Source organism: Quercus robur, chromosome 5 (assembly GCF_932294415.1).
Source record: "Quercus robur chromosome 5, dhQueRobu3.1, whole genome shotgun sequence".
Lineage (NCBI taxonomy): Eukaryota > Viridiplantae > Streptophyta > Magnoliopsida > Fagales > Fagaceae > Quercus > Quercus robur.
The window spans coordinates 35,003,351-35,017,183 of record NC_065538.1 but is presented as its reverse complement, the minus strand read 5'-3'; the positions used below and the strand labels follow the sequence as shown (position 1 = coordinate 35,017,183).

Sequence of the window (13,833 nt, the reverse complement as noted above, 5' to 3'; positions counted from 1 at the left end):
TCATTAAAGACATGAAGGTTGATCCAAGAAACAAGTGAAGAAAGATTGTTTCATTAAATCTTAACACAAGCTCGACGGATGCTGCTATCGAAGATTAATGGAGAAGCTTGACACAAACTTGATCTATCGAGATCTATAATTTCAGAAATCTCAAATCTGAAATTCAACCCATAATGACTTGAATGATTAGGGCTTTTCTTCTTACAACCCTAGTCATATATAAGGCTTATTTTAAAAGTCATCATACATGGAAACAAAGACCTAGAACTCATACACTCTGTGAGAAGTTATTGCATTTGCGTGCCTTAGGGTTTTGTAACCAAGTACTTCTTGGTCTTCATCTTTTATGAAGTAAAGAACTTTGCAACTAACAACAATCAATCAAGTTGTTAGAGTTAGTCACGTACTAGGATTCAAGCAAAGGAGTTAGCCATAGATTATAGATTTGTGCAACAAAGGAAAAAGTTTGCAACAAGATCAAGTTTAATTGGGTATTGAAGCGAAAGTTCAACTGGGTATTGAAGCGAAAGTTCAACTATAGGTTGCTATATTAGGATAGGTCAAGATAGTGGTAAGATCCTCATACTTATAACCGCTTGATTATTGATTAGTAGATTTTTGGGAGTGGTGACCTTAAATTCACCCGATGGTACCTTGCGAGAGGTTTTCCCCATTTGTCAACAAATCATTGTGTCAATTTAATTTCTATTGCATTTAGTTTATTTGGTGATTTGTTGGTGCCTCCATGATTTGCATGTAATTTGACTTAATTAATCAACTTGGGTAATTGAATTAATTAACTAGGATCAATCTATTTTAACCCAGTAGTCATAGTGGTTGATGTTGGTTAGGTTGATTTTGTGTGGTGATTGGTTATGGTGGGTTTGTGGTAGTGGTGGTGGTGGTGGGTTACAAGGGTGGTGTTGGTTTCATATTTTTTTTTTTTTTTTTGTATTTTTTTTAATACTAAAGGAGTTCTAAAGTTATTTTAATGTGTTACAACTAATAATAGAAGATAAGATGTAAAGTGTACGGCTAAGTGATATGCTAAAAAGTCATATAGAAAAAAAATGATATGTTAAAATCGATAATATAACTTTTTGTTATAAATTGTAATAATATTTTTTTAGCACAGTTAATGCTGGTGCTCTAAGTTGTTTATTAATTTTATCATCACAAACAAAAGAAAAAGAAAAAAAAAAGAAAAAGTGGACCATATCACATTATCAATCTCATCACGTGCGCCTATTGCATGTAAAATATAAGGCATGTAAAATATAAGTAAAGTTAGATTACCTACAAAAATTACTAATTATATAATGTTTAAGAATAGAAACTAACATTATTGTAAAGATAATTAATTAATTAATTAATATAAATTGTATCTCAATCCACTCAATGTTAATTATAGATCCATCAATGAAAATATTCATAATTGAGAATTGCACCTCAACTTGGTAAGTAATTTCTTTTCCAAAAAAAACTTGGTAAGTAATTTCGTCAATATTTTCAACTACAATTTAAAATTGTACTATAACTTAGTATAGCCAATAAAAAACTAAAATTTTATAATTATGACCATTCTATAAACAAAATTATAAAAATAGAAGTGTAGAGAACTGAGTTGCTCTAAAAAGTGAGAAGAAAAAAAAGAAAAGAGAAAACTGACCCAAACTTTCATAGGATTGGAACGACTCGTTTTTTCAGAGTCCAAAAAATCCCGTAGGACAACCATACTTTTCCTTTGGATTTGGGCAGGTTAACAAGCCTGGATCCAATTTTGGAGAAATTTGGCAAAGTCTAGAAAATTGTTAAAATTACTTCATAAAATTATCAATAAATGTGAGTAATGAATTTTAACAACATAATAAATATCATTAATTAATAATTAAAAAGGAAACAAAACAAAAAGTAGTTACCACTCCACAAATTTTAGAGGCCCATAGAATTTTCCAAGAAATAATACATTTCCCTTAGAAGCTTAAGCTGAAGTCTAGACCATGTTCAATCTTAGAAATGACCAGGCAAACCAAAAAAAAAAAAAAAAAAAAAAATCAGCACTACATCCAATCAGATCCAAACCAAATCAAAGCAAAAAAACAGCAGCAGAGGCAGAAGGCGGAAACCCCAACCCCTGTGCAAAACCACTGGCATTGGGGCAGCAGAGTGAGAGCTCAGTGGCAGTGAGGTATGAGGAGTGGGCGCAGTGGGCAGAGGATGGACAACAACAGAGACCTTCATTCCGCTATAGCATTGACCATTGCCACAAATAAAGTAATATCTCTTGGCATCATTCAGGGGTACGAAATCTTTGCCACTGCTCCAGTTCCCAAATGCCCCTTCGGTGGTGCAGTTGTCATACCCACTTTGGTTTACTTCAAACACATTGTACTGATTCTTTTGGTACCTAAATGCTATTGTAACAAACTCAACATTAATACTAGGAAAGAAACATGGTCATTATTACATTATATTAGATAAATATATAAACATAGCGGAGAAAAGTAAATATGCATATGTTTGAAATTCATTCTTCAAAATAAATTAAATTAAAATCCCCTAAAGGGCAAGTTATGTTATGTTACTTTGATATGTGTTCTTTACTCATTTCCCAACAGTTTAAACATAGGTTTATTGGTTTTCCTTTCTTAAACAAATATGAACTTTGGCCCTAGGGGGAAAAAAAAAGTGGTCACAAAAACAGAAAGTGGGGGGTTGTGAATGTTTTAACCCAATATCTACTTATTTGAAATAGAATCTTTGAGCATAATCTGCCGATTTAAACGTTGAAACAGATCCAGCATGTAAAACATATACAGAGAGAGAGAGAGAGAAAGAAGGATTACATACAGATAAGGTCTCCAACATAGAAGGTGTGGTTGTTGGCCCAAAGGGTGTAGTTGATGCCGGGGTTCCAGCCGCGGTTGGCACCAACAATGTGGTCGGTAGCAAGGATTGTTGAAGCGGTGGAGATGAGGAAGATGAAGAAGATGAACAGGTGGGCTGAACTGGACATGGTCATGCCTTGTTCATGCCCCACTCCTCTCTTGATTGATGAGATGAGATTTTTGAGTGAGAGAGAGAGAGAGAGAGTTGGATACTTTTTGTGACTAGACTAGACAGTGGTAATAGTGGCACTACTAGCAGGAGACAAACTGACACCTGGCAGAGTAAATATGCGCAGGGAGAGGTTGAAGGAATTAGTGGTCCTTTTGCAGATACCATCACATGGGTTTCTATCAACAAAAGCATGATGGATTTGAATTATTTTTGCTGTGTAGGTTATAGATTTGAATTAAAGCAATTCAATGTTGTCATATGTGGAGACCCACAAATAGAAATCGCTTGGTCTTTTTATTATTATTATTATTATTTTTTTTTTTTGAGGATCTGATCTTTTTATTATTTATCCATAAAAAAGGCATTGCCTTTTCTTGCAAGCATGCTAGTAATGTCTACAAGGCCAATTCTTTTGCTAATGTCTACAAGGCATTGCTTTTTCTTGCAAGCACGCTAATGCCTAGAAGGGTATCTCCATTCAGTATCATTGATAGCGAGTGGGGCATGAACCCAGCTCGTGAGAGCTTTTCCTATTGGGCTTTGAAATATCAAATGGATGCACAGTTGGTGTTCCTGAAACATCATATACATATATTTTCTCCTACTGCTTATATAATAATTTGATGCATTTGACAAATCCCGGTTGTATTAAGTATTAACTATTAACTCCTGCAAGAATGTATTTTACCACCCAATTTTACTGGAAGAGATTACCAAAAAAAAAAAAAAAAACATAAAATTGCTTTTTATATTTGCTATATCCACTATCCAGTGAAGAGAAGCGGAGAGAGAGAGGCGTATGGCAAAACCATGACACCTTTAAGGATAAAGCTTATAGATAACAAATGAGCATGTCAGCCCATTGGGGGAGTTATTAGTCATCCCATTTCTTTCCAAAAACAAAACCATGAATCCTCTATGCTGTGTGGAAGGACACATGCATTTGTTGTTAGGAATTATGGAAAATGACAAAGTGCCACAAAATCATGGATATACAAGATTTGTTACACTTGTTTTCTTTCTTTTTTTTCCTTTTATTTTTATTTTTATTTTTTTATGAGTGAGTTGTGGGTGCAATGGGAGAGGGGATGAAATATTCAAACTAGTGACCTTTCCTTCATAAGGCATGGTCCTCAATCAATTGACATTTGCAAATATTTCAAAAATTACAAAAGAACAAGGACAATTTCAGGACGTTTTCACCATAAGTGGGTTGAAGATTTTGGTTACAGAATTTTTTAGGAACTTTCAAGAGTTCTAAACCATTTTGTGCTATAAAACCAGATTTTAAACATAGAAAGCATGCTATTCCAAACATGTGGTGAGGCAAGGGTGTATCATGAACCAATTGCTAAATGTTATTGAACCAACTAAAAGTTGCAGTCCCTTGCCAATGGGGCACCATGAACCACAATAATTAAAAAAAGAAAAAGAAAAATGTGTACCAGGAGCATATGGCAACAATTTGAAAGCATAACTCCCAGTTATTTGAAAACTAGGAAAGAAAATGTTCTCACCGAGTGGAGATGGCAAAGCTGCTTCTCTCATGACATGCCAAATCGATTCTATTTGTATAAGTAATTGAGAAGTGAGAACCCAAGGGCCTAAGCTATGAGGTTCCTCAGAGCAAACCTATTGAAGCAGCTTGTGTCACTCTTTCAGTATGTACAACCAGCAGTAGTTCATCATCTTGAGAACTGGCATAGTCAATTTTCCATGACTTTCATGACCAGTCAAAGTTCCAAGTTAGATTTTTTAATTTCTTTCTTCTTCCTTCTTGATTTGTTTCGATGAATTTTCCATCTCACTCTACTACCTTTTCCATGATTCACCCACCCCTCTCTATTAAGCCGTTGGACCCGCTGTTTGCCTTTATGCATACTGTCTCGTGCCGGTTCCTTCAAGAGCTTCTTAAGCTTTGGATCTTCTGCAAATCCTTTTGATCTCATATCAGCATAGAATTCCCTGGCCTTGGTCAACCACCCACATGTTGCTAGCCCTTGTACCAAAACTGATTGATGTGTGTGACTGGGCTCTACTTCGTACTGCTTCATTTCCACCCAAATCTTCAATGCATTCTCAGGTTGCCCTAATTTGAAGAACCTACTTAGAATTATAAGAAAGGAGTCCCCAGTAGGACCTAAACCAGCTTTCCTCATTTGGTTAAGGATTTCCAAAGTTCCCTCAAAGCCTGCACCCTCAAGAAATGAATGGTAGGTCTCCATGGTTGGGCCAAGATTCTCCTCCATCATAACAGTCAATATATTTCTTGCCTCCTCAAACATTTTCGCTTCACACAAGGGATGTATCATTGAGTTGTAAGTGGCAGAATCTGGTTGCAAACCTGATCCTTTCATTTTGGCCAGGATTTTTAGAGCTTGTTCCAAGCAATTCTGACAAGTTAGTACATATATTAAAGAATTGTACACTTTAAGGCCTGGAACCCAACTCCGTTTCTTCATTTCCTCATAAAGTCTAAGAGAGTCAAAGAGATTCCCAACCTTTGCAAAGCATGAAATCATGTTGGTATATGAAGTTGCATCTGGTGTAATACAGCATTTTGACATTTCTCTCCAAACTCTCTTTGCTTCAAATATATCTAGAGATATATTACACCATCCATTAAGAATTATGTTAAAGCCCTCAGTCTCCAGGGGAAATAACTTCTTATTTACAAACATAAATTCTTCAGCCTCTTCAACGTTTCCATATTTACAGAGAGCATTAAGGACAGTGTGGAATGCTTGCTGATCAGGGCTCAATCTGAACTTCTCCATTATGTGGAATGTCCCAATAGCCTTGCATGGATCATTTGCAGATGCATATCTGATTATTGCCCCAATGGAGCAAAAGAAAGAACAACAACTTGAATTAAGATTTTGAGTAAGGTAGAGAAAGCACAATATGTAACCAGTACTTAAAATACATAAAAATCAAAACTATTTAGGTAGTACTCTTTTGTACATAATGTAATTGTTGCTCATTCTTACTCAAAGATTAAAAGAGAAAGCTTCAGAAAGTTCAATAATTTTTTTAAAAAGATTTAACTCTTAAAAGGAGAGAAAAAAAATAAATAAATAAATAAATCAATTCAAAAGAACTTTGATAAGTATTTGATATCACATGAAAATTCAATCTCTCTCTCTCTCTCTTATAATTTTGTCTCCGGCAATGTAAGTCCATATTGATTTCTTCTCCACTTACATAAGATAAACCTTTTTTTTTTTTTTTTTCATATATACATAAGAAACTAACATAAGACTAAGACAGGATTTTGATAAACCAAGACAGATTTTGATAAACCAAGACAGGATTTTGATAAACATAATCCAGTTCCAAGCCATTCTGTCTATGGTATGATATGCTAGAGAAACTAAAACACAAAGACTCCATACCCATGTTGTCTCAACTTCTAAGAACCAGCTGAAAACCCAACCTATATATGAATTCAGCTACCGTCTAATCAAGTGGAAGCAGAAACAATTCAAAATATGGTGTGATTCAAGTTAAATTTATTGGAAAGAGTTGAGAAGGCAAGAACGACTTCAAGTAATTGCATCTTCATAGGGCCCGGGGCAGAGGGGAAGGAGATGGACGTATTAACCATCAGAAATGACCTTGAATTCTTCGAACTATTCAAGAATCGAACAGGAAATTCAGCTTAAAAGAAATAAATCAAGAATGATTGGAACCATAAATTCAAATTAATTTATAAAAAAAAATGAATAAGAAAAATTAGTGTCACAATCTTAAGAACTTCTAAAGCTCAAACAACCTTGTGTGAGTGCACCCAGAGAGAATTTAGACAATCATAAAAATAATAATTTTTTTAAGTTTGAAACTTTCTTTTTATGAGTTAAAATTACAGTGAGTATCTCAAACTTGTCAGTTCTATAACTACATATACTGTAAACTGGTGGTAAACAATACAGGCAAACGATGAAAGCAAAAAACAAAGCAGAAAACCTTCACCTATCAATCATAATAAGCATTGCCCTTCGAGTATCCACTTTGGATTGGTGCATGTCCCGAATCAAACACCAAGCCGTATTAAACTTTCTATGATTCCCCAAAACCCAAATCATCAGATTACTAGATTTTTCATCAGCGCAGCCCCATTTCTCACTCCATCTGAAAGCCAAAAGTGCCAGCCTCCACTCTTCCCTCAGTTCCCAAACTGCCGAATAGATCATTTCTGAATTCACTTCAATGCCCGAGTCGTCAAGAGAGGTCATGGCCTCTGCTTCTGAGGGATAGTGGGGGAATTCTCTGAGCAATTCGAGGAATCGAAGAAGAAACCGGTCGTGAGGATCATAGTTTCGGAATCTGGGGTGGTTGAAGTCAAATGGGTCGTCGAGGTTATGAGCTGAGAAGGGTTGGAAGGTTGAGAAATGGTGGGTCTGAAGAGTGGGTATGAGACTTGTTTGATGTAATGCGTGAAAGAGAAAATGGAATGGGAGTTGTGAAGAAGGAGAAGGTGAGGAAGAGAGTGAAGGAATAATGTGGGAGAGTAGGAAGAGATGCGGAGGTGTTCGTTGCAGTCTCCTTGCAAGGGAGGGAAGAATAAGATTTGCCATTACAGATTTGCAGAAATCTCGTTTTTTGGACTGAAAATTTGAACCCTGTACTATATATATAAACCACTCGATCCCACAACATCCTTAGCACTAGCAGGCAAGAGCGAGTAGCTAATTTACACGCAATAACCGATAGGTACGATGTCACAACAAATTATTTAATTTTACAAAAAAAAAATTACAATAGTATTTATCAAGAAAAAAAAAATTGCAATATTTTCATAATATGGCAGATTATGACTAATATACAATAAAAATAATGTCAATAATAGTTTCAATAAAACTGATGTCATGCTAATCACAATCCGTCGCTTTACAAGTTATAATAAAACTAGTCGCTAACACGTGTGATGCACGGGAAAACTATTGATAACTTCCCCAATATGAAAAAAAAAAAAAAAAAAATCAAGATCATGGTATAAATTATATACCAAACCAATAAAATCTATCACTTACAAAGTAATAAAATCTATCACATACAATGAGATATCGTGATAACCAAGAGCTTAAGATAATATTTAGAAAATATATAACTAATATAAGTACACTCCAATACAATTAATTACACAAATATAGTTAATTCCATACTCATTCAATCAAATATCTTTCATAAATTACATTAATCATTCTTGATATTCAAGATGTATCTAAATTTTAACATTGTCAGTAAACAAAGATGCTAGACCTCAATGGGATTGAAAAGGAAACATAATGCCAATTTACACAATTGCTGAAATAAATTGCACGGAAGAGTTGAACAAAAATTGTAAATTTTCACTTATAAAAGTTACAACTTAAGAGGAAAAATAAAATACTAGGACCAAAAGTGAAACTCTAACACCAATAATGTTGTATAGTCTCAACCTTCAAATGAATAAAATGACATTGTTAGGAAGCAAAGACAAATAAATGTACCAAATTTTGAGTAAAGATTGCTTTAGTCATTTGGCTTAAATAGTAGAACTATTTTTAAAAAAATTGCTTTGGACACTTGTAAGCTAATAAACAAAACAAACCCTCATCACACAAATTTGGAAAGAATAGATGTTGAAATATATGAATGTAAAAAAGAAGAAAAGGTACCAATTGAATGGCAAAAAAGAGCATTAATCGAGTAAAAATATAAATTGATCATATATATGAAAAAAAAAGGGTGAGACATTAAATTCAAGCTGAAGATGAGCTACTAATAACATATTTCATAATTTAAATTCAAATTCAAATCTATAAAGATGTATTTCATGACTCTAGCCAACCTTTTCTTTACATACCAACAATAAAAAATAAAATAAAACAAAGTTATAAATCAAAGTTTACAATTGTTTTATGTGTTAGTTTTTTTATTATAAATTATTATTGTTTCTTGATTACACCTAGCATCATTGTATATGAACGCTAAAATACAAATATATTTGTAATAAATTAATGGTGAAATATGTCTAGTATTCCATAGCAAAAGTGATTCTCATCAGGATTTGAAATCATGAAAAACAAATAAACTAACCAAAAAAATATTCAAAAGATTTTATTTCCTTTTCAAATTAGTGGTGAAGGGAAAAATAAAACTATAGCTCCCCAATCTTTAATCTCTCTCTCTATATATCTTCATTGAGGCATTCCCTTAAAAAAAATCATCAACATTGCTAATCAATGCAATAAACCCCAAAATGCAAGAGAGTAGGGAAAACCGATTAAAAAAAGTATTAAAACAAACAAAAGGGTCAAAAAATTGTATCACCTTCAGTCTTGCAGTAAGGTAGAAGCTTGGCTCACTCCATAATGGTTTGTAACCACCTACAAATCAAAAAATCTCAAATTAAATTGCTGAAATTTTTTTTAGCTTTTCCGGTTTAGAGTTTTGTTTACATTGCAAACCTTTGCTCAAGGTGATGGCATTTTTGGCAGGTTACTATCATAAGCTCGCAAAACTTTTCTTGTTTTACTCAATTTGTACAATCATACACCCCATTAACCCCACGGTGGGGTTAAACTGCCGGTATAAAACATGGAATTCAAATTCGATTTAAAATACTCGTATTAGAATAGCCAACTATAATACTACTTTCTAACTGAAACAACCTCCTCAAATATCTAGTACAATTTACATAGACGCACAAATGTGAAAATAATCTGACTTGAAGGCCCAAACTAATTGAGAAGGAAGAAGCCGATCTAAGACTTCAATATATGTAAAAACTACATAGTACGTTTGCCAATAAAAGTTAAAACACCATAAATTAATTGTCATATAATCATACGTACATTCAGATTCGCATATGGTGGGCGACCGTCGGGGGGTGGATGTGCATGGGGACGTGGTGGTGAATGCTGGCAATGTGGTGATGATGATTGTGAGTACTACTGGCATGGTGGTGGTGGTGATGATGATGGTGACTGTTGTCATGGTGATGGTGATGGTGATGATGTTTGCGACTGTGGTCAGGGACTGGTGCCGGTACGTAGATGGGGAGTTTGGGAACATGGTTCTTCTGGCTCATCTTTGCCTCCTTCGTCTTTGTTTCCACCCTCACCTCCACCTTCTCTGTCATCACTTGCCTCGCTCCTCCGTCCTTGCTGTAACATCCCGTGAGTTTAAAAAAAAAAAAAGGTAAGTCAGCATTTTGTGGACACGTGTGCCCCTACCTAACCCCACTACCCATCATTCTCATCCACTCAATTTCACCCACATCCCTTCTCTCTTTGGCCGGCTCTCTCTCCTTTCTTTCTTTCTTTCATTTTCTCTCTTTTCTTTTCATTTTGCTGAAACACACACACTCACCCGCCTGCCTCCACTCCAAAATACACTATCTCACCATCATTTTTCCGGCAAGATCACCGGAAAAATACTTAGGAACTCCAAAGCATCTTCATTATTTTATTTGAGGTAAAAGTTCAAATCTTTTTTTTGATGAGTATTATGTTCTTGTTTGAGGTTATTTTACTCAAGCTTTAATAATGTTATTCATGTGATTTAAGAGCTTTAGAAATGATATTCATGTGTTTATATGTATGGATTTTGGTCTTGGTGGATGTATTTGATGAGTGAGTTCATGATTTTTACAATGATGGTTATCTAAGGCTTGTTGTGGTGAAAATTTAGAGGTTTTGAGTTACAATATGTGATAAATGATGAATATAATTTTTATTGATCATTTGGAGCTAGTTAAAGATTTAAATTGTTTGTCTTGGAGAAAATTATGATTTTGGTGTCAAGGGTCACTTGATGATGTTATAAAAATCTTGTGGGAAGCACTTGTAAAGTGTGAGGTTTTGATGTTAGATATGACACCTTGAAAGATTTATGAGTATAAATGGGAGTCTATGCCTTGCAAATTAAAGTGTTTTGAGAAATTTTGGAAGTAGAATACGTTACATGTGAGGTTGAATACTAGGCTTGCCTAATTGAGTTCTTACTTGGCAATTCCTAATTTGTAGTTAGATACAATTTCAAGCCTTGTGCTCATTGTGATAGATTTGCTTGACATTGTTTAGGTTCTAGCTAATTTCCCTTGGAGCTTGGAGAATTAGGATTTTGTGGTTGCGAGGTAAGTAGCTTTTTAATGGGTATTTTTGAAAAATAACCATATCTTATAAATATTGTTTTTGAGTCAAACACATTTGGAAAATGATATATATGGATATATGCTTTCTTAAAAGTATTGTGTTGTGACCCTTACTATATATGAAAAATGCATCATATTTGATATTACATTTGGGGAAATGCATGAATTGTTATATGGAAAAATGAGCATCTTTTAATTAATCTTTGATAAGAAAATCATTGATTTTATGGTGTATTGAAAAGTTAAAGATGCTTATCTTGTCTTGTATTATTTGAGAAATTGTTAGAAAATCTTTTGACAAGAATGAAGTTTGAAAACCTTACAAACTTTGTAGAAGTTAGATTATTTAAGGTTTTCTGAAACTATTTGGATATGAACTATGTGTTTCAAAGTAAGGTAACCTGTGAGTTTATGTGATTTTAGCCCTATGCCATGTGTGATTTCCCGGTGATCACCCGATTTGCTTTCCGTAGTCTTTGTGACAATGGAATCAAATTTAGGTCAGTGCCTTTTCACTTTGGATAACGCGTTCTTCTCTGCTGTCCATGGGGGGAAGAGGTTCCTTGATTGTGTGTGGGTGAGGTTGCTGTCCATGGGGCCAAGGGACCACATGCAAGAGAGGTCCTATTTGACGCGCTCTCTCTGCTGCCCATGGGGGGAGAGAAAAACCTTGAGGGTATGGGTGAGGCTGCTATCCATGGGGCCAAGAGTCTGCATACCAGAGAGGATAATATCATGCCAGTTGTGAATGGGTGGATCCCCTGACCGGTCTATGTGGTAGTGTGGTAGATTTGTGATAATTTATCTTATGTTAGATATTATGGTTTTAGAAATTATATTGTTGATACTCACAGATTATGGTATATAGTTTCAAGGTATTTACTTTGAGAAACTTTGTGCTTCATTATGTAATCATTCTTGTCATATTATTATTATTGAAGATGAAACTTACATTTCCCCCACCCCCATTATTGTGCTACTTACTGGGCTTTGTCTCATTCTATTAATTTTATAACTTTTCAGAGTAGACAACAATCTTTTGAGACAGCTTTTTGGTGGCTAATAGTAGTTAGACTAACTACTGATGGAGGCTGAATTTTTGTGTAATGGATATATTAGATGGTGTACATCTTAGACTAGGCTTGACTCATTCTTTTGTATATTATAGTGGTTATGACTGTATTTCCACTGATGGGACAAGCTGTTGTTATGTAATTGTTGTTTTCAGACCTCTATTCTTTTGTGGCCTATGGTCCTTGTAATTAATACTTAGAGCTCTGACTTACTCTGAAAGTATATTCTATGGGATGATTATGAAAATTCTTGTTGTTGGCACTTGATAATAATTATGTGGATTGAATTGTCAAAAAGGAAAAAAAAAATTTACAGGTACTTGAGACGTCTCTCTCATGCTTTGGACCCTTTGGGGTTTGGGGCGTGACACTTGCGGTCTCTCTTCTTGCTAGATTTTCTGGAGCAAGCAAATATTACCTGAGATCTTTCTCATTGAATTTGACGGAGAGAGCTTTGTTTTTAGGTTTCTTGCGTATGGTCTTGTAGACAGGTTTTGTAAGGTTGAATTTATTCAACCATCTAATTGGCTTTATTCCGTGCCAAATTTGCTTGTAATTCAGCATTTAGTAACCCTGTATTTAGGTGGGTTTGTTGTAAGGGTAGTGAGTGAGATAGAGTGAAGATTGCTCAAGAGTGTGCAAGAAAACAGAGACTCGTGGCTGGAACTCGCGGGTGACTCGCGGCTGCAAGTCGCCAGAAGCAGCACACGTGCCAAGCATGCTGGAAGATGAACAATCATGCTAGCTGGAGCACTACAGGACAAAACAGGACAACTGGCCATACGGTTAACTCGCGACTGGATCTCGCGACTTAGTCAAGCCGCGAGGTCAAGCCGTGAGCCACCCCTGTTTTGTAAAACCTGACGTTTCACATTCCTCTCCCACTCCAGTATAAATACCCTTTTTACCCATGATTGAAAGAGAGCTTCCAGAGAGAATTTTGAAAGATAAACCCTAAAGAAAAACAAGATTGTTTCACCCACAATCTATACCTTAGAGTCTCTTCAAATTTCTCTACTCTCTTCCTCTCCATTGTCAAATCCTTGAGAGGCATTATACCAAACCTGGTTCTCACCATCATCATCACTCTGAGACAGTTGTTTGGATTTCTGGGAAGCAGTTAGGAAGGAACCAATCTTCATTGGTTGATGCTACGGTCTAGTAGCGGAATCCGGGAAGCTAGAAAAGAAAAAGGTTCGGCGCAACCTCGTTGGAGCAAGAAGCTTGGAGGGCTTAGGTGCACTAGGTATTCAGGCGATCGGAAAAGCACTTCAGGCGGTTGTTTTTATCTTGGTAACAATCTTGTCTCGTGGATGAGCAAGAAGCAGAATTCAGTGTCTCTATCTACTGCAGAAGCAGAATACATCGCTGCTGGAAGTTGCTGCACTCAGCTTCTTTGGATGAAGAAATTACTTCATGACAATGGAATTCCTCAAGAAACGATGTGTGTCTTCTGTGACAACACCAGTGCCATCAATCTTTCTAAGAATCCTGTCCAACATTCAAAATCCAAACACATAGAGATACGTTACCATTTCATTCGGGATTTGGTAGAGGAAA

At 35.4% G+C, this 13,833-nt stretch overlaps 2 protein-coding genes and 1 long non-coding RNA gene across 3 annotated transcripts; 1 reads left to right on the top strand and 2 right to left on the bottom strand.

Annotated features, from left to right (window-relative positions):
* Positions 1-1,902: 1,902 nt before the first annotated feature.
* Positions 1,903-3,111, bottom strand: LOC126725846 (mavicyanin-like). Its single transcript, XM_050430825.1, has 2 exons — positions 2,851-3,111; positions 1,903-2,414 (listed from the first exon to the last, which is right to left on the bottom strand). Exons 1-2 carry the CDS (start codon positions 3,020-3,022, stop codon positions 2,071-2,073), a joined length of 516 nt encoding a protein of 171 aa, XP_050286782.1. The 5' UTR covers positions 3,023-3,111; the 3' UTR covers positions 1,903-2,070.
* Positions 3,112-4,226: 1,115 nt separating this feature from the next.
* LOC126725845 (pentatricopeptide repeat-containing protein At1g80880, mitochondrial) lies at positions 4,227-7,747 on the bottom strand. The gene is made up of 2 exons (XM_050430824.1): positions 7,033-7,747; positions 4,227-5,886 (listed from the first exon to the last, which is right to left on the bottom strand). The coding sequence occupies exons 1-2, from the start codon at positions 7,635-7,637 to the stop codon at positions 4,794-4,796; spliced, it is 1,698 nt and encodes a 565-aa protein (XP_050286781.1). The 5' UTR covers positions 7,638-7,747; the 3' UTR covers positions 4,227-4,793.
* A 2,614-nt stretch (positions 7,748-10,361) lies between these two features.
* LOC126725844 (uncharacterized) lies at positions 10,362-12,520 on the top strand. Its single transcript, XR_007655615.1, has 3 exons — positions 10,362-10,521; positions 11,130-11,182; positions 12,224-12,520. It is a non-coding gene; the product is annotated as an uncharacterized LOC126725844 (long non-coding RNA).
* The last annotated feature ends 1,313 nt before the right edge of the window (positions 12,521-13,833 follow it).

Excerpts from the sequence above, each read along its gene's own strand:
- LOC126725846 (XM_050430825.1), bottom strand. The coding sequence starts at position 3,022 with ATGACCATGTCCAGTTCAGCCCACCTGTTCATCTTCTTCATCTTCCTC. Across the intron at positions 2,415-2,850 it reads CTATGTTGGAGACCTTATCT|CATTTAGGTACCAAAAGAAT; the intron begins GTATGTAATCCT and ends TTGTTACAATAG.
- LOC126725845 (XM_050430824.1), bottom strand. The coding sequence starts at position 7,637 with ATGGCAAATCTTATTCTTCCCTCCCTTGCAAGGAGACTGCAACGAACA. Across the intron at positions 5,887-7,032 it reads ATGCTTATTATGATTGATAG|ATATGCATCTGCAAATGATC; the intron begins GTGAAGGTTTTC and ends GGCAATAATCAG.